We start from the raw sequence: 18,395 nt of genomic DNA, 5'->3' as shown, positions 1-18,395 counted from the left end.
CCAGTATATAAGCTTCGTAAGAGCTTTGTTATCTCAAACCCCAAGTTTAATTTCCTTTCCAGAACATATTTTTCAGAATATTAAACCTCAAAAAAAAAATAGCAGATAAAAAGATTACTGAGTGATGGTAGGGCTTAAATAAATTAAGGCTTCCAGGCTATGTTGCTACTTCCTGTTTCCAAAAGGTAATCTTTTTTCAGGTTATCAAACATCATTCGTGACCTTTAAAAAGAACTCCTTGAAATCGTTTATTAATAATAAAATCTAGTTAGACTATCACATTAGTGAAATGTTATAAAATGATATAAAATGATGCCAACTTTCCATGTTAAGACCTGATAATGCCTATTACACATTTTCAAAGCTACTAAATAGGTTTGAAATGGCCCAAACTACAACGTGATGTATTTTACCGGCACCATCAAATTAAAAAAACTACAAATAAGCACAGTTAGGAACAAGAAATGAGAAACAGAATAATTTCAGAAAAAGAATAATTCCCCAAATGTTACTATATTCCCTATGGAGACAGAAGGAAAAGGGAATTTGTTCTTTTTGGCATAAGATCTGCTTCCATGCACGTGGAAAGGGCGGCTGCTCTAACGGTGGGAGAGTGTCATGAAAATGACTTCCAGGAGGCCGGGCGCGGTGGCTCACGCCTATAATCCTAGCACTCTGGGAGGCTGAGGCGGGTGGATTGCTCGAGGTCAGGAGTTCAAGACCAGCCTCAGCAAGAGCGAGACCCCGTCTCTACTAAAAATAGAAAGAAATTATCTGGCCAACTAAAATATATATGGAAAAAAAAAATTAGCCGGGCATGGAGGCGCATGCCTGTAGTCCCAGCTACTCGGGAGGCTGAGGCAGAGGATTGCTTAAGCCCAGGAGTCTGAGGTTGCTGTGAGCTAGGCTGACGCCATGGCACTCACTCTAGCCCGGGCAACACAGCGAGACTCTGTTTCAAAAAAAATGACTTCCAGGAGCAGGGAATGATTTGAGGGGCAAGGAAAGGAACTTCGTGGGCCCTTCCATGGCACCTGGAGTGCCCACTCTGCTGGCCTCCTGAGGTTATGACATGTCATAGTATATTGTGACCAGTATATTTATTTATTCAACAACTATTTATACATACACCACATACTGTTCTAAGCTCTGCAGATTCTGCAGTGAATAACAGAGATATATATGGCTCCTGCCCTCAGGGAGCTAAAGATCTAGAAGAGGAGGTAAAACACCGGATAAATAATTACATAGATAAATTCAATCTTTTTTTTTTTTTTTTGTCTTTTTCCTAGAGCCAACTACAAGTTTAAGATAAATTCTTATACGTGACATACATGGCATCCCCAGAGTTAATAGCAACTAAATCTGAATAAGTGGGGGTGTGTTGGTGTCAGGGAGTGATTTGGTTACATACAACATGTGATATAGTTAATCAGTGTTAAATACGCTGACTCTACTATTCATAACTGACACTACCTTTAGCCAGGTAAATGATATTTATCATATCTTTCCATCAGTCATTCAATGCAACTAATTTTTTGAGCATTTATCTTTATTTCCACTACTTGGAGGGACTACAAAGAAAGGCAGAAATGACTGTGGTATGGTCTCTGCCAACCAAGAGTGGACGATCTAGGGTCCAGAGGAAGCAGTCCTACAAATAACCAGCAAAGCCACAGCACAAGGTGCACCACAATGAAGTACTCGTGGAGTCAGCTGAGAGGGGACCTAACAGGAGGTAGGGGAAGACTGCAGAGAACAAGGAGATTTGGGATCCTACCACTAAATAGCATTTCTCCAGGCCTAGAAGGAGGGAAGGGCACTCCTGGGAAAGGGAAGTGACACGAGAAGCTGAGTATGGGTGCAAAGATCATGGCCTACTTGGTGAGCAGGCTGCAGACTGGAAGAATGGCAGGGGAGTAGATTATGGGGGCAGAGAGGGGTGGGTGGGCCACACCTCAAGGGCACATGACTCAAGGCTGAGTGGAGCTGCACACCAGGGGGCCATGAGGCACTGTGCAGAGATTTCCCACCTGCCCCTGGGTCTAGATCCTCTCTCCTCCACTCCACCCTGCTCTGCCCTTGGGAAGCTGACTACACGGACTACATGGATGGCCTCCCTTGCCCTCTGGCTTTCAGTTGAGGGCCAAGGGGAGGCCTGGCAGGAGGTGGATGGAGGGAGCAGGTGAGGTCAGACTATTTATGTGCCTGGCTCCCTTCCTGCAAGCTCATAGCTCCTGCTAGGCAGCCTTGCAGAAAGCTGCTGTGAGCAGCTCTCTCGGGGTGGCTAGCCCCAGGCACTGTGCTTCCCCGTGGTTGCTCACAGCTGCCCATGCCTTTGTACATAACCGCTTTATTAAGCTCTCCTCAAATCACCTGGTCGGACTGTGTTATCTGTCCCCCACAAGGACTTGAACTGACAGCCATGCAGCAAGGAAATCTGGGGGGCTCATGACAGCATTGGGGCAAATGCAGAGAGGGAGATGCCTTTGGGGGAAGGAAGGTTGGGATGGTGGTGGAGAGGGGGCGTGGGGAAGGGAGATGGCAAACTAGCCACAGACTACAGCACTTATGTGACTTCCACTGTGTGCCAGGCACTATTTCCCAGGTTTTAACAGAGCTCTCTTAATCCTTACAGCAGCCTTATGAGCCATGCCACTTAACAGATGAGGAAACTGAGGCACAGAGAGGCCGAGTGACTTGCTCAAGGTCCCAAACTAGTAAGTGGTGAAGCTCAGATTCAAGCCCAGCCGAGTCTGGTTCCAGAGCCGTATCTCAGCCACTGGACTGCACTGACCACTCTGGTTGGGGCCAAAGAAGAGAACTGCAGAATTTGAGATCTTGGGGGAGGCAAGGCATGGGTGGTGGCATCTCCCGGGAAGGTCACCTGTGTAGATTGTTCAAGTAAAGCCACGTGGAAAAAATCTTGCTATCCTATACAAACACTGCCCCAATGACAATGCATAATCTTTTTTCTTTTCTTTTTCTTTTTGGGACAGTGCATAATCTTGTACAGGTATTGGAACAAGAGTAATCCTCAACTAAATGACCATATCCAAATAAATTACAGTTAGTTCTGCTATAACACCATAATTATTTTCCTAAGAAACCTCACATTATTAAAAAAAAATCATATAGTTATTGCCATATGGGAAAAGGAAGGTTGTGGTTACAGAGAGTGGATAAAATTATTAATAGATAATTTTTCCTATAGGAGCTTCAGCAACAAAAAATTTAATTATATTTTGTTCCCATCTATAAATAATGAATAGCTTGATCACAGAGCAGCAAAAAAAGAACTCAAAGCAAAACCTGAACAGCACAGAAAAATAACATGCAGCCACGTTCACCCCCACCAGCGGTAAAGAATGGCCCTTGAAGCCAGCTGGCCTCCTGCCACCCACACAGTGCCTCGGTAGGTCCCTATGGGGGCAGCCCTTCCTTCCTCCGGGCCCAGGGTCCCTCTGAAGGTGCTCACATCCCAACCCCGAGTGGTCCAGAAAATTTAAACCCTGTTCCCCACGTAGTCAGCTGCATAATGGCTAGTTCTTAGAATGACAATTTTTACTGTCAGGAAAATCCTAATCACTACTGTTTGTTTAAGCTCTCTTGCAGCAGATATGATCATGAAAACAAACGTGCTCTGGAAAATGAGAAGTGTTATATACATGTAACAGCAGCACAGCACATCCTGTTACTTATTTTAACAGGCAAGACAGCATCTCAGGCTGTCAAGCCATGCCAACATGCCTATTATGTCAGAAATAACTTCCACAGCAATCACTTTCCCCCTTAAGGAGAAAGACAGGAAGAGAAAATGTTCCCTGTCAGATCTATATATTTTTCATTCATGCTGCAGGCTGCCAAGTGTGGCAGCTCAGCCTAGACTGTAGCAAGGACACTGATAATGCGCTCTTGGGGCCCGCAGCCATGGTAGATGTCTGATAACAGCTACCGAGTGTATCGACTGGCCTCTGCCTGGTTCTGCTCTTCCTGAATAGCCTCATGGTGGGTCCCATACACACAAAGACAGGACGAGAGAGAATGGTCCATTGCTGCGGCTGTTTGCTCAACATCAAAGGCAGGTGGCCATGATTATGTGCATGCTCAGCTTTTACATGCAAGAGATGGTGGCTGGCAGACAACACATGTTGATCAATGACGTTCCACACATTCATATTCACAGAATCCAAGAAGGGCTGACACAATTGTGATCATCCCTTCAGGTTCAAACTGCTAATTTGATGTAAAGGAGCCCAACGTCTCTTTTGAAAAAAACAGGAGGGATTCAATAAAGTACTTTGGAAAGGACATAGTTTAGTTAAGCAATCCTGTTGGCTGGGCAAGGTGGCTCATGCCTGTAATCCTAGCACTCTGGGAGGCCGAGGTGGGAGGATCCCTTGAGCTCAGGAGTTTGAGTCCAGCCTGAGCAAGAGTGAGACCTCATCTCTACTAAAAATAGAAAAAATTAGCTGTGTGCTGTGGCATGCACCTGTAGTCCCAGCTACTTGGGAGACCGAGGTAGGAGGATGGCTTGAGCCCAGGAGTTTGAGGTCGCAGTGAGCTATGATGACGCTACTGCACTCTACCCAGGGCAACAGAGTGAGACTCTTGTCTCCGAAACAAAAAAAAAATCCTGTCAATTTGAAAAGGAAGCCAAGGCCTCTAATGACTACAGCAGTCAACAAGGTATGTAGATAAGCCACAGGAATTGATCCACAATTTTAGATTTGAAAGACAATCTAAATGTCAGGATTTGGAAAAGGCAATCTGAAGTTTAGGATCTTCAAATAAAATTGGGAAGATCCTTCAATCCACATTGTAGAAAACTGAAGATTTTGTCATAAAATTATTCCATGGTACATTGTTTTTCTCCTTAAGAATGCAACCTTCATCTTCTGAAGTCAAGGTTGGGAGCCAGCTGCCTGCAGCACACACGCCTTCTGGTCTGCTGCTGCACGTTCTGACCCAGCAAGGGCAGCCCTGCCCCTGTGAGCAGGGCCTGCATTATCCAGAACTATCTGTGGCTCTTGCAGGATTTCTTCAGTTATGGCTGACATGGAGGAGAGGATACATTCACATCTTGCTCTATTCTGTAGCAAGCAGTAACTCTGCAAGTTTCCCTTTTCCCACTGATATTCTGCTACCTGTTCCACCAAATCTGACTTCCCCATCTTTAAGCACACAGTTAGGCTGCATTTTCCAGCCTTCCTTGCTGCCAAGTGTGGCCATATGACTAAGTCCTCTCCCCTGGACATGACCAGAAGTGATGTGTGGCCCATAAAAATATCCCACGCACTCCTCCATTCTCATTCGTCTTTGGCTGGCTAAATGTGAATAATGGTAAGGCCTGGGAGCCACAAGATGGAAGGAACCTGGGCCCTGAGAGGCTGCTTGAAAGAAAACTACTTTGCTGCCCTGACTACCTGCCCAGGAGTTTTAAGTGAGCAAAAAATAAATTGCTATTGTGTTTAAGCAAAAAAGATTACAGCATATACATACTATTCCTAGAAAAGTTATTAAAGAGTTTTATAAAATAATAAAAATATAATATGTCACCTGAAAAAGATCACAAGTGACAGTTCAAAGTTCTGTTTATAAATTTCCTTAAATAGACATTCTGGAAATGGCAAAACTATGGAGACAATAAGAAGATCAGTGGTTGCCAGGGATTAGGGGAGAGGGAGAGATGAATAGGCAGAGCACAGAGGATTCTCAGGACAGTGAAGACACTCTGTGTGACGCTACAATTGTGGAAATATGTCATTATACTGTAGTCGAAATCCACAGAATGTACAACGTCAGGAGTGAACTCAAATGTAAACTAAGGACTTTGGGTGTTGATGATGTGTTGATGTGGGCTGATCAATTGTAACAAATGTACCACTCTGGTGAGGGATGTTGATAATGTGGGAGGCTGTGCATGTGTGGGGGTCCAGGGGGAAACAGAAGTATCTGCCTTCTGCTCCATTTTGCTGTGAAGTTAAAACTGCTCTAAAAAATAAAGTCTACTTAATTCATTACATAAAGATAGCACACTATGTCTTGCAAAAGCTGTTAGGTCATGAGCAGGAAAGTTCCTTTTGTTTCCTTCCTTTACTGTCCAACAGAACTTTCCACAATGATGGAAATGATCTCAATCTGTGAAGTCCACTGCGCAGCCACTAGACCATGTCATTAGGGAGCACTTGAAATATGGTGAGTGCGACTAAGGAAATGAATTTCAAATTTTATTTAATTTAAATTCATTTTCATTTAAGTAGTCATAAATAACTTCGGTTACCATATTGGGCAGCACAGCTCTAAACTGCCCCAGAATCTCATGGTTACCTACCTCAGAATGGAAATTGGATGGCCTAAATTCTATTTCTGGTTCTGCTACCTGGCAGACAGCATGTCATCTTCATTTTTAAATCTCCACAACTTAAGAAAGAGGAAATACTTAGTACATCAACCACTTCTGGCCTAACTACCACACCAATAAATGTCCCCACTTGCAAATAACTAAAAAATCTCCCTGCATATCATAGATAAAATAGAAATAATTCATTGTACTTATGCTTTCTTTCAATGTCATGTTTAGGTATAAGTGCATTTCAGGGTTTTTCCTTTAAATGTTGCCCACTTACACAAGTTATCACTAAATAGTTAAATTTTGTGTGTGGGAAGACATTTCTTAGGAAGAAAACCAGTTGTGGGCAGGAATCACTTTAATTTACAAAGATGTGTCATAGAGTGGCAATATAAGTGCTTAACAAAGGACGTTTGTGTTGATAAACTTTTATAGTATAGAATGTTTTCATAGCATTTTATAAAATCAGCTACTTGTGCAACAAAAATAACCAGGCCCTCAGCCCTGCCTGACTGAAAGAAGACCACACACAAAAAGCATGTTTCCCAAGAGAAATCTGAAATTTCCCTAAAATCAGAAGCAGGAGGGGTTGGAAGATGCCGATCACCTTTCTAGTCCAATCACCTTTCTAGGCCAACCACTTTGTTACTGTTAAGGTCCAGGGCAAGGGTGCACCTTGCTCAAGACCTGACTCCAGGCCTAATATGAGGGAATCACCAGCAGCCTGGCACTAGATCCCCTTGCTCTTCCTTTTTGCAAAATGAGGACTAAAAGGTGCCCAGACCATGGCTTTGAGAAGGTGTTCCCAGGATGTTCCACTGAGAAAAGGTTCCCACCTCAGATTCCCCACACCTTGAGCCTGGCCAATGCCTCCTTCATTGGACCTACAGGAATCGAAGACAAGGGACTTGTCCCTTGTGCCTGGATCACTGGTCTTGCTCAGGCTGAGACCGTGTTTACACAAACTTAAAAGTCCTCTTGGTGGCTGATCCCTTCCTCTTACGCATCAGCTCTTTGACTCTATAGAATAAGGAACTACACTATTAGTCTCATGCTAGGACTTAGGGACACACACATACACATACACAGCCACACAGCTCTGGGCATTCACTTAATTTTATTATTTTATTTTTTATTAATTCTTTATAAAAAATTAATTTATTTATTTATTTTTATTTCAGGGTATTATGGGGGTACAAATGCTTTGGTTACATAAATTGCCTTTGCACTGCCCGAGTCAGAGCTGTAATACAAGGGTGCCCATCCCCCAGACAGCGCGCACCTTTAAATTTACCCATCTCCTCCTCCTGGGCATTCACTTCGAATATCTCCAAAAAATGAACAATGGAAGCAGTAAATGTCAGTTCACTTGAGTCAACACGATGAACTTTGAGTTAAACAAAATTTTGCCCGACCAATAGCCCATGAGGTAGCCAGCCTCTGAGATGGCCCCCCAAGGATCCCCACCTCCTGGGATGCTCCTTCTTGTGCGGTCCCTTCCACGTGATCTCAGGGTGGGTCTGTGTGGCTGGCTGAATATGGCACAAGTCATGGTCCATCACCTCAGGGACTAGATTATAAAAGACACCGTAGCTTCTGTTTTGCTCTCTCCCCTCACTGTGAGGGGAGCTGACTGCCATGTTTTGAGGACACTCAGTGGCCCTGCGGTGAGGCTAAGGAGGAGAATTGAAGACTCCAGCCAAAAGTCACACGGTGAGTCTTCTTGGAGGCAGGACCTCCAGCACCAAGGAAGCTTTCAGCCTCGTGGCAACCTCAGGAGAATCCCTGAGCCGGAACCACCCAGCTAAGCCATTCCTGGATTTCTGAGCCTCAGAAACTCTGAGATTATCCATGTCTGGTGTATTTTTTTTTTTAATTGGGTCTTCCAGTGAGGACCAGAAAACCTGCTAGACAAATTCTAAAAGAGCTGTAGCACTAACGTCTGTTGTTTTAAGTCACTGAGTTTGGGGGCAATTTCTAACTACTCCCAATAGATAACTGAACTCCCTAAGCCTCAATATCCAGCACACTACAATAAAGTTTTAACCAAACTATATCTTATAGGTTAAAATAAATGTTGGCCACAGTCTTCCATGCAATTTTTAAGTCCCATACTTAATATATTTATAGTCGATGGATCCAAATTTTTTTAATTTTTGCAGTTGATTAAATTCAGATACTAAAAGATTTTTCACAGAACTAGAAATTGCTACCTTAACATTTAATACCCAAGCCAATTGTGTATATCAAAGAAGGACTGGGCTCAACCAGAGAATCAAAACCTGGGGGGAGGGGAATAAAAGAAAAGAAGGACTAGAAAGCTCTTTATTTAATGTGGCTTTAGGGGAACTGCCTTCCCGGCAGGCTCTCCCCAGCAGTCTGCTGGAAATCCTTTGTGTAATTCTAAGACAGCCCAGATATAGGACAACACATCAGGTGCTTAGATACAGCCTGGTGTTGTTATCCTGGGTCTCTTTCTCCAGAACACTATAAATCAAAGGCCCAAGCTAAGGTTTATATATCAAACCTAGAGATGAAAAGGAGAAAAGACCAAAGGAGACATAAATAAAACCTTCCTCTGTGAGACAGTGCGGCGGCAGGCTAAGCCATCATTTAATATCAGCCTGAAATAATATTTTCTCTTCTTTACTTTATGAACTTTACCTGGCTTTTCACAACCATCCTTTTTATAAAACCTTCTCATGACAAAGGACTTTGAGTTTGCCTGGTGAAAATGTCACTGTGGGAGAATTTTCTTCCAATCTGAACATTTCAGAGGCTGGTTTCTTGGGTGTTCTATCACTGGGTGGTGAACTTCAAGAGGGCAGAGACTGTATTTCCTCCTTACACTTGATCCCCAAGGGCTAGCACAGTGCTCAGCACATAGTAGCTGCTCACTGAACATCTGCTGAATAAATGCACTGAATTTCGTTTCATCTCTGAAGGCCTACCAATCAGTCAAAGAGTATTTTTGTGTACCTATGGGTATAGTGCCGTACAAGGAGCTGTCATGGCCATGAAACTTAACATGGCATATACCTGAAGCACTTAAAGATTGTCAAGTCCTCATTGTGTAGCCACCAGAAACCAGTATTTTTTTAGGCATAAACACAATGTGGCTTTCTTAGCAAATTACATGATGTTTTAAATATTCTACATAGTTCCTACAGTGCCTGAAACCAATAAGCATTCACGGAGTACTTACTATATTTGATGAAAACAAAGCAATTATGAAGGTGAACATTACAGTTAATAAGCAAAATTTGGAACTAGAAATAACAGATTAGGGTAAGAGTATAGATAATTCTTTTCCCCTTCTAATGTTCTATATTTTCAATTTCTACCATTAGCATGTATTAGTTTTAAAGTCAGAAGACAACAAATGATACACATACAGGATGGAATGAAGCGGAAGGGGAAAAACATTGGGCAAGTCAGCAAAAATGAATTCAGGGAGAGGCAACCCCCAACGGGAAAACATCGTTATTAAGAGCACAAACTTTGGAGCCTGCAGCCCTGGGTTCAGATCTCAGCACTGCTGCATATTAGCTGTGTCTCTAGGCGGATAACTTGGCCAAGTTTCCTGATCTGTAAAATAGGAGCAATAGTGCCTTGTTTAGGTAGAGAATAAGGATTAAATGAGATAATACACTGAAGGCTCTCAGCACAGTGTTAATGGCGGAGTAAAAGGTAGTTATATTTCTATATTATTTTATATTAGTATTACATTATTGTTATTCCTATATTATTATGAGTGACAGTGAGTGATATTTGATGAAACTCTTAGGGCTACTATCCCTGTCCCAAATCTTTCTCCCGATGCACAGCTGTAGGGCTTTCTGCCTGCTTCATTCTTATATCTCTTTCCTGTTTGACTCTTTTGTCTCTACTCTTTTGTTCCTCTGGTCTTGTCTCTGCTGGTGGTAGCACCCCCTAGTGGGCCAGGTCATGTGATCCGGGGGTTCCTGCCGTCCTACAAACCTCTTACTCACTCTTGGCGGCTCTGTGTTATCTCACCTATAAAATGGGGACAGGATCCCTGCCTTGATTTACTACAGAAAAGTATCAGAAGACAGATCTAAGTACATAGCCTCAGGCAGTGACTAAGTAACCACCACCAGACTTGCCCTTCCACTGTAAATAACTAGAAGATGACAAAATGCACAAAACGACTGTTTTCAGATACCAGACACAGGTGGCACAGGACTTTGAACCCTGAGGGAAGGGAAACAAGATGTGCCTGCGATTGCTCTTTCTGCCTGGAGGCACTTTCTGGACCACAGTGCTGGGAAGGGGAACGCAAGCAGGGACAGCAGTCTCACTGACTCACAGCAGTCTCCTCAGCAAGGACACAGAGATGTGAGTTTCAGGTGCTTGGAATTTGTGAGGCAGAGTGTTGGAGGCAAGGGAGCTATACGGACAAAGAGCTCCAGAAATTGGCATAGGGTTTCTTTCGGTGAACGCTAAGTGGTGCATGTTTAAATTGAAGTCCCGTAAAGCCAGGCAAAGTCAGGGGAGCTGTGAGCTGAACAACTTCTAGGAGTCACCCAGGGCTGGGAGGCGTGTATCTTCTGACAGCCAGTGTGGGGCGACTTTGGAGAACACCTGGGGTGTTCAGTAGAGACCCAAAAAGGCCACAGCTTGGTGGTAAGCTGCACTAGCCAAAGACTGAAGACTACTCCAAAATCTCCCTAGGGAGCTTAAAAACAAGCCTTGAAAGCATGAAGCTGATCAACAAGTAATTTAACTACCTGCTGAAACTTCAATATGTTCTTTAAAAAGGCAACAAAATACACTCTGCAATGTAATAGCATTAAGTCCAGCATCCAATAAATGTTAGACATGAGAAGCAGGAAAATGTGACCTATGACCAGGAGAACAAAATAACCCAATAGAAACAGATCTTGAAATGACAAAGATGATGGAATTAGCAGACAAGGACTTGAAAGCAGCTACTATAAATAGCCTCAAGGTTTTAAAGGAAAATATAAACACAATGTGAGAAGAAACAGGAATATCTGTGATAGTTTTTAAACTGGCCCTTTTATGCTGTCAAGCACTTGAGTCGTAATATTCACCCTTGAGTAGAATGCAAGCAATATCACAGAAAAAGCATAAACCAAAATCCAATCAGGAGAATGAGTTTCAGTTCTCATTCTGCCACTATCTTGCTATGGTCCTCCTATCCTCACTTGCGTTTTCTAAAACTCAACTTTCCTCTTTTGTGAAATGTAGACGCTGATCTCAACAATTCTCTTTTTAGACTCACACTGCCTTTTGTTTACCCATAGACAATGAATCCCTGATGCACCAGAATTTACTCATTCAGCATTTCACTTGAAATCAAGCCTTTTTCAATCAAATTATAGGTGGAAAACTCTGAATTTCCAGAGTGGAACTTTACTATTTCTAAAGAGGAATCTTCAGTGATTCTTGAATCTGTCTGCCCTGGAAATTCTTATTTAAAACCAGAAAATTGTCATCCAAGGAAAATGTATCTTTTTTCTTTTTGGAGCTACATTTATAATACAAGTACTAAAGAACTTTTTAAAAAATAAATACAGTTAGAGAGAACAATTTTTTTAATAATATTTATATTTGTAGTCCATTCCATGACCAACAATTCATGGGCCACAAATTCTACCAGTTATGCCATTTCTTTTATATAAAAACAAATTCCTAAGCACAGGAAGACAAGGGGCCATGAATTCTAATAGAGTGGGATAATAGTGAGAAGGGATTTTCAGTGGTTATGGGAAGCTTTATCAAGAGTTCTTCTTTTAATCTATTTTTTATTTCATTTTATTTTTTTTTAAAGCCCAGAACACCCAATATTCCCAGTCAGTCTCCCATCCATTTTCTAACCAGGCCCAACCGTGCTTAGCCTCACAAGATCAGGTGCATTCAGGGTGGTATAGCCACAGACAACAGTTCTTTTAGATTAAGGGTTGGCAAACTTTTTTTGTAAAGGGCCAGATAGTAAATATTTTAGGGTTTGTGGCCCATATATGTTCTCTGTTGCATATTTCTTCTTCTTCTCCTTCTTTTCCTTCTTCCTTCTCTTTCTCCTTCTCTTTTGCCTTTGCCTTCTCCTCCTTCTTCTTCTTTTTTGTTTTAAATAACTCTTTAAAAATGTGAAAGCTTTTCTTAGCTTGCAGGCTGTCCCAAAATAGGCCCTGGGGCAGAATGAGTCCATAGGCTGCCAACCCCTGCTCTACACCATCTTATATACATACATATCATCAGCCTCCACCTCAGATTTCACTGAGTTAGAATCTATATTTTAACGAGATCCCTGGGTGATTGACAGTCACATTACATTTTGAGAGCAGTGGTTTTAAAGTTTGGCTTCATGTTAGAGGCACCTGGGGAGGCTTCAAAAAAATCCAGGTTCCCAGGCTTCCCTCCACACCAATGAAATCAGAACTTCTGGAGGTGGCCCCTGGGCAGCAAGGACATTAGTGCTCCCAGGTGATGCTAGTGTACAGCCAAGGCTGAGCACAGCGGTTCAAGGGCTCATTCAGCACAATCATCAAGCTCATCTGCTTATGGAGAAAGTAGCCCAATTCTCCACCAGGCCCACTCCCTCTCGGGGATGAGTGGATTGTAGAACCACAGAAACCCCCAAGGAGCATGAATGATGACAAGGGACATGAGAGCAAATTCTCGATGTCTCCTTCCAATCCTCTGGTGGTTTGTGTCATTAGAAAAAGTAATTTTGGCAATACAGAACTTATTTAGAAGGATGTTAGCAATTTCACCTCAAAAGTTAAAATTTAGCTAAAAGTAGACAACTCATTAATCTATTTCAACTTTGGAATTATGTTAAGGAATTGATTCAGTTCTATACGGCTGTTCTCAGAAGCATTTTAAATTCTAGAACATTTAACAGAAAATATACGGATGTTCCTAAATTAGCCATCTTTGAGCAGTCAGTATTTTTCTTCAAGATTCTTGGGACCTATACAACAATTTCACAGGTGAGATTTACTTTTGCCAGTGTTAGTAAATATTTAACACCTTTAAAGATACTTCCTGGATCGATACCGAGGCAGACATAGAGGAAAAGCAGTAACAACAGGTGTTTTGAGAAAAGCTGGCTCATTTCTTAGTAAAAAGTCCAAAACAATCATTTCATTCAGTTCTTTTTGTTTCTTTTTTGCTTTGTAATTTGAGGAAATAGTGCTATAAATGTATGACTATTTCTTTTGCTCTTTTCCAATATTTGCATTTTCTCCTCCTCCATGAAAAGTTGTAGAAGAGGTACATCTTTCAATTTGTCACAGAATTAACTTTATGAGCAAAAGCAAAATGTATTAATTTCCTCCCTTAATGCCAAAATTCTTCCAGACTCTACGCACATGTCACTCTATAAGAGAGGCCTTTCCAGGTCACCGTGTTTAAATCATACCCCCATCTCTAACACTGCTTTCCTTGTCTTCATAGAACTAACTGATATATTTTATATTTGTTTTATCGTCTATATTCCCCTTTTGTACCCCTCCAACTATGACCTCAGTAATTAGAATTTAAAAGCCCCCTCGAAGGCAGGCCCTTTGTTTTGTTCACTGTGTATTTCCTGTGCCTGGAGCAGTAGATGTACAATAAACATTTCTCTAATGACTGAATGAATAACATCCATTACATGGTAAAGAAGCCAGTCATCGAGGGTTCAGGTAAACAACCCAATATAATATGGAGAAAACAGAAAAGAACTCAGCATTTGGTGAGACATAATACCTGGTGAAAGTAAAACATGAGGCAAAGCTACTTCTCATTAACCTAATGATTTATTTTATAAAGCAGAGAGGTAATTTTACTGAGCTCTTGAGGACTTGTATAACCTACTAATACTATAATCCGCAAACTTTATAGAAATCTACAGAAAAGAATAGTCCTGTTGTCTTATAAGAGGCCACCCATCCACTTATTCAAAAATGTCAGAATTTTTAGAAATGGAAGGAAAGACTCAAGTTTCATGCATCATAATCTCTCAGCAATGGTTGTTAAATAATACTTCTTACCATCTTCCAGTTGCCTATTCAATACCCTGCACAGATAACTTGGGGAACTCAAGTTTCCCAAGCAGTGGCCTATAGACTCATACTGGGCCGTGATGAGATTCTTACCAGTTCAAAGCCAAGTGAGAAAAACACTAGGGACTATAGAAAGCTGATCTTTATTTTGGGATTAGGTCCTTCTTTCATTTTGGATATTAAAATAGTCTTTCAAGAAATGATGATTTGTGGAGATAGTGGTATACCCTGGCTGTTTTTAAGATCTTTCCTTGGCAAAATAAAAAGTTGGGCTAATCTATATGGGTCCTCAAAAAAAAGAAAAAAGAAAAAAAGGAAAGTTCCGTAAACATGGATTCACAGATACACACTATCTCATTTAACACTCACAGCAACCCTATAAATTAACTATTAGTAATTCCCATTTTACAGATGAGAAAATTAAGGCTTAAGATAAAGTAATTGCCTTGGATCATACAGCTGGCAAGTGGAGGAGATGGAATTTAATGCAGGTCTCTGGCTCCAAAACACATGCTTTTTTGTCTACCATTCTATTGCTAGAGAGAGACCAGTTTTGTACCCTTAATGTCAGAGATGCATTATTTAGGGAACTGGAAGATAAGGGATTTAAAGCTCCTGAGATTTTTGTCCATTTTGTAAGATTTCAGCTTTCTGGGGACATGTGTTTTCTAACTGGTAAGTAAAGGCCTCAGCGCTCAGGTGCTGGCTGTGATTTTGCTCTGACTGGGTAGATCACAGAAAAAAGATGGGTCTCTCCAACAGTTATGGGGATCCAGGAAACATCTGTGCTGGAATTGTCATTTATGGAGCCATATGACCTGGGACATCTCTCTGAGCTGTGGTTGCTTTCTCTATAATTCAGAAGGAATAAGCCAATTTCCGCCTGCCTTCAGGCTTATTGTATAGATCAAATACTTGGCAGAGCTCAGCACTCAGTAAATGTCTGTTTAAAGAGTGGCTGTACAGATGAACTAATGCTGTATATTACTGCTGCAGGGACACTAAGTGTCACACGTGATGAATTATTATTAGGTCATCAGAGCCTCTCAGTGTTGGATGACCTTACAGGATAATCTTAAAAGCCAGGACACTTGCAGAGTTAGCAAAGGATTATATGACAGAAATATGTCTTTTGGCAGAGGAAACAGAATCAAGTAGACATCTGTATGTACCTACTGTTCATCCTTACTCCACTTCAAAAATATATCTGCAATGCCAGAGTGATGGGATATTTTAAGATTTAGAGAAACTCTGTAGGTAACTTAGGCAAATGCCCTCATTTCACAAAAATTAATTAAATGGCTGGCCAAAGGTCCCACAGCTAATTAGAGGCAATAATGAGATTAGACCTCCTATCCCTAATTGCTACCTAACCTAATGCTAATATCACTCTACCATGTTATCAGTCCCCTTAGTCACTCAATGTCTATTGAACAAAACAATTTTTTTTGACAAAAGTGCAGTACATGGTAAACTACATAAGCCAAAATATTGAAACAATAATGAGATCTCAGTATGTGACATCCTTGTGTACAGCAGGGTTTCATAACCTTGGCATTACCGGACTGGATAATTCTTTGCTAGGTGGGAAGATCTGTTTTGTGCATTACAGGATGTTTAATGGCATCCCTGGCCTCTCCCCACTAGATTTCAGTATCACCCCATGGTTGTAACAACCACAAATGTCTCCAAACTCTTCCAAAGGTACCCTGGGGGGCAAAACTGCCCCTGGTTGAGAACCACCGGTGTAGAATAAATGCTTGAGTTAAATACACAACTGAGGGAGGATGGATGCAGTTGTTGTAAGATGTAGGGCAGCACTAATTGGAAGAAAATTTGTCTAGCTGGAGCTGCAGCTGCTGAGGGGCGACTGCACTGGGTCATTCTTGGTGGCAGAGTGGCAGTCCCCTCACCTCCTGGGAGACAGACAGCTTTTCCCACCTGGGTGCTGCTAATCAGACAGTTGACCATAGGAATGTGACATAAGGGGAAATGGGGATTTAACTGTGAGCTCAGAGCAAATAAATCTAATTCTGAGGATCTATTTAAGAGGAGCCATATCTATTAATGCTATCAAGATTCACTCCAAACAGTGGTTAGTATTCATTTCATGGAATTAAAATGGGTTTCCTATTTTTGTATAAACATGTACACTCAGATCCTTTCTATTATTTAGTCATAAATTTAGTTCTTTAGTGATTTTTAAAAGCTGTCATTTTAATCACTTATGAATACAGTTTTAGAAAGAAAAATCCACCCCCAACATTTCTCACCTCCTCTCATGAGAAATTATTCTTTTTTAGTTCCACCTCTGGAAGTACATTCTAATGGTGTATGTCCCACAGCTCTGTATCTGACACTATAGCAACTCATAAAAAAATGCCTCCCCTTAAGTTCCTTCAGGGTGTATTGATTTGATGTTCTAAACAAATTTTTACCATGAATTAACTCCTAACAAATAGTATTAGCCTAACTGAACTGGCTCCTCTAACACTTCCACCATTTGTAAATATGTTTCTTATATATTTTTAAGGAGATCTTTTGTTACTTAGCCATTAAGCTTTAATATAAATATTTTCTGCTAAAATCTACTAAGTTACTAATATTTAAAAAACAGCAATATAACAAAAAAAGAAAAAGTAAAATATAGCAATATAGTTCTCAGGTTTTACTCCACTAATGAGAATATTCATTCACCAAATGTATCCGGTAAGATATGTAATAGGAGATTGTTTATGAGACTAAAAAAGAAGGTAAATCTAAACATCCATCAACAGGCATCATGTGAAATACATTATGATCCAACCATACAATGGAATACTATGCAGCCACTAAAAACATGGGAGATCTACATGTATTAACATGGCAAGATGCCTTATTAGAGCATTAGGTGAAAAGAGCAAGATACAAAATGACATTATGGTAAAATTCTACTTGTATTTAAAAAAAGATATATATGCTGTTTGTGTGTATATCATATACATGTGTATGTGTATATGTGCCTATGTATATAAGTGTCTGTATATCTATATATATGCTTATCATTGCATAGAAAATATTTATAAGGATACACAAAAGTTATCTGCACTGATTACCACTAGGGAGAAGTATTGAGGAGACCTAGGACTTCTACATTTCATTTCATACTGTATTATTTATTTTTACAACTACTTTTTTAAAGAAAAAGCTAGCTAATCATTTACCATTAAAAAGACTAACTTTATTTCAAGTACCATAACTATTATACATCCTTCCCCCAAAGACTAGTAGCAGTGAATCTACAATAAGAAAGAAGGTACACATTAGATTTATTCTCTCTAGCTGATTTCCTGAAATCACTTCTGGCTTGTAGGGAGCATGAATCCTGAGGCTATGATCCCCAAAAGGAAGTCTAAGGGGTACCTCATTTCCAACAATGTTAAAGTAGTTCTAGGGTTCATGACTTGCCAAATCAGGAGAATCCACAGAAATATGGCTCTGTAACTTATGAAACTGCTTTGAAGAATTGGGATGGGTATTATCATCAGAAATATTTTCAGGAGAAGTTAGGAGTTTATACCACATTTCCAGATTTTTTTAAAAACCAAAGTGATATCATTGTGCCAATTTTTGAATCACAATTCAGTCATAATCAAATGTGGCCAAGAGTCCCCGCAGCCCCACCTAGGGGAGACATGCAAGGCAAAGGCCCACCGAGGAGGGCACAGCCCTGCAGGGCTCCAGCTGGAAGCAGAGGGCACTGGCTGGCTCCCAGCTACTAGCCAACTGATTTCTACGCTAGTGTGTTCATGAATAAAGTGAGAATTCAAGGCAGAAAACCAAAAGCACAGGTTACAAGACCACTTACTCCTAGGCGCTAAAACCAAGTCTTTTAGTGGAAAGACACAATACACAGCATTCTAGTGGAGTGGGTGGTGACAGAGAGCTGGCAACCATCACTGCACCACTCCACACCTTCCCTCACCCGTGGGTTACTCTGTTCACATCCCCTGGGTGCACAGAAACAG

At 41.2% G+C, this 18,395-nt stretch overlaps 1 protein-coding gene and 1 non-coding gene across 8 annotated transcripts in view; both read right to left on the bottom strand.

The window, feature by feature from the left end:
- SHLD1 (shieldin complex subunit 1) overlaps positions 1-18,395 on the bottom strand; it is a 70,995-nt gene that overhangs the window by 23,359 nt on the left and 29,241 nt on the right. The window contains exon 3 of one of the 7 annotated variants that reach the window (XM_045528280.1): positions 7,597-9,940. The exons of the other annotated variants lie outside the window; for them this stretch is intronic. Within the exon in view, the coding sequence (XP_045384236.1) occupies positions 9,882-9,940 (59 nt within the window). The 3' untranslated portion in view covers positions 7,597-9,881. Of the gene's footprint in view, positions 1-7,596; positions 9,941-18,395 lie in introns of those variants that run through there. 7 annotated transcript variants of the gene reach the window in all.
- Positions 8,229-8,290, bottom strand: LOC123622937. The gene has a single exon (XR_006729676.1). It is a non-coding gene; the product is annotated as a U7 small nuclear RNA (small nuclear RNA).

This window comes from Lemur catta, chromosome 17 (genome assembly GCF_020740605.2).
Source record: "Lemur catta isolate mLemCat1 chromosome 17, mLemCat1.pri, whole genome shotgun sequence".
Lineage (NCBI taxonomy): Eukaryota > Metazoa > Chordata > Mammalia > Primates > Lemuridae > Lemur > Lemur catta.
Note: the sequence above shows the minus strand (reverse complement) of the source record. Positions and strands in the feature narration are given on the sequence as shown.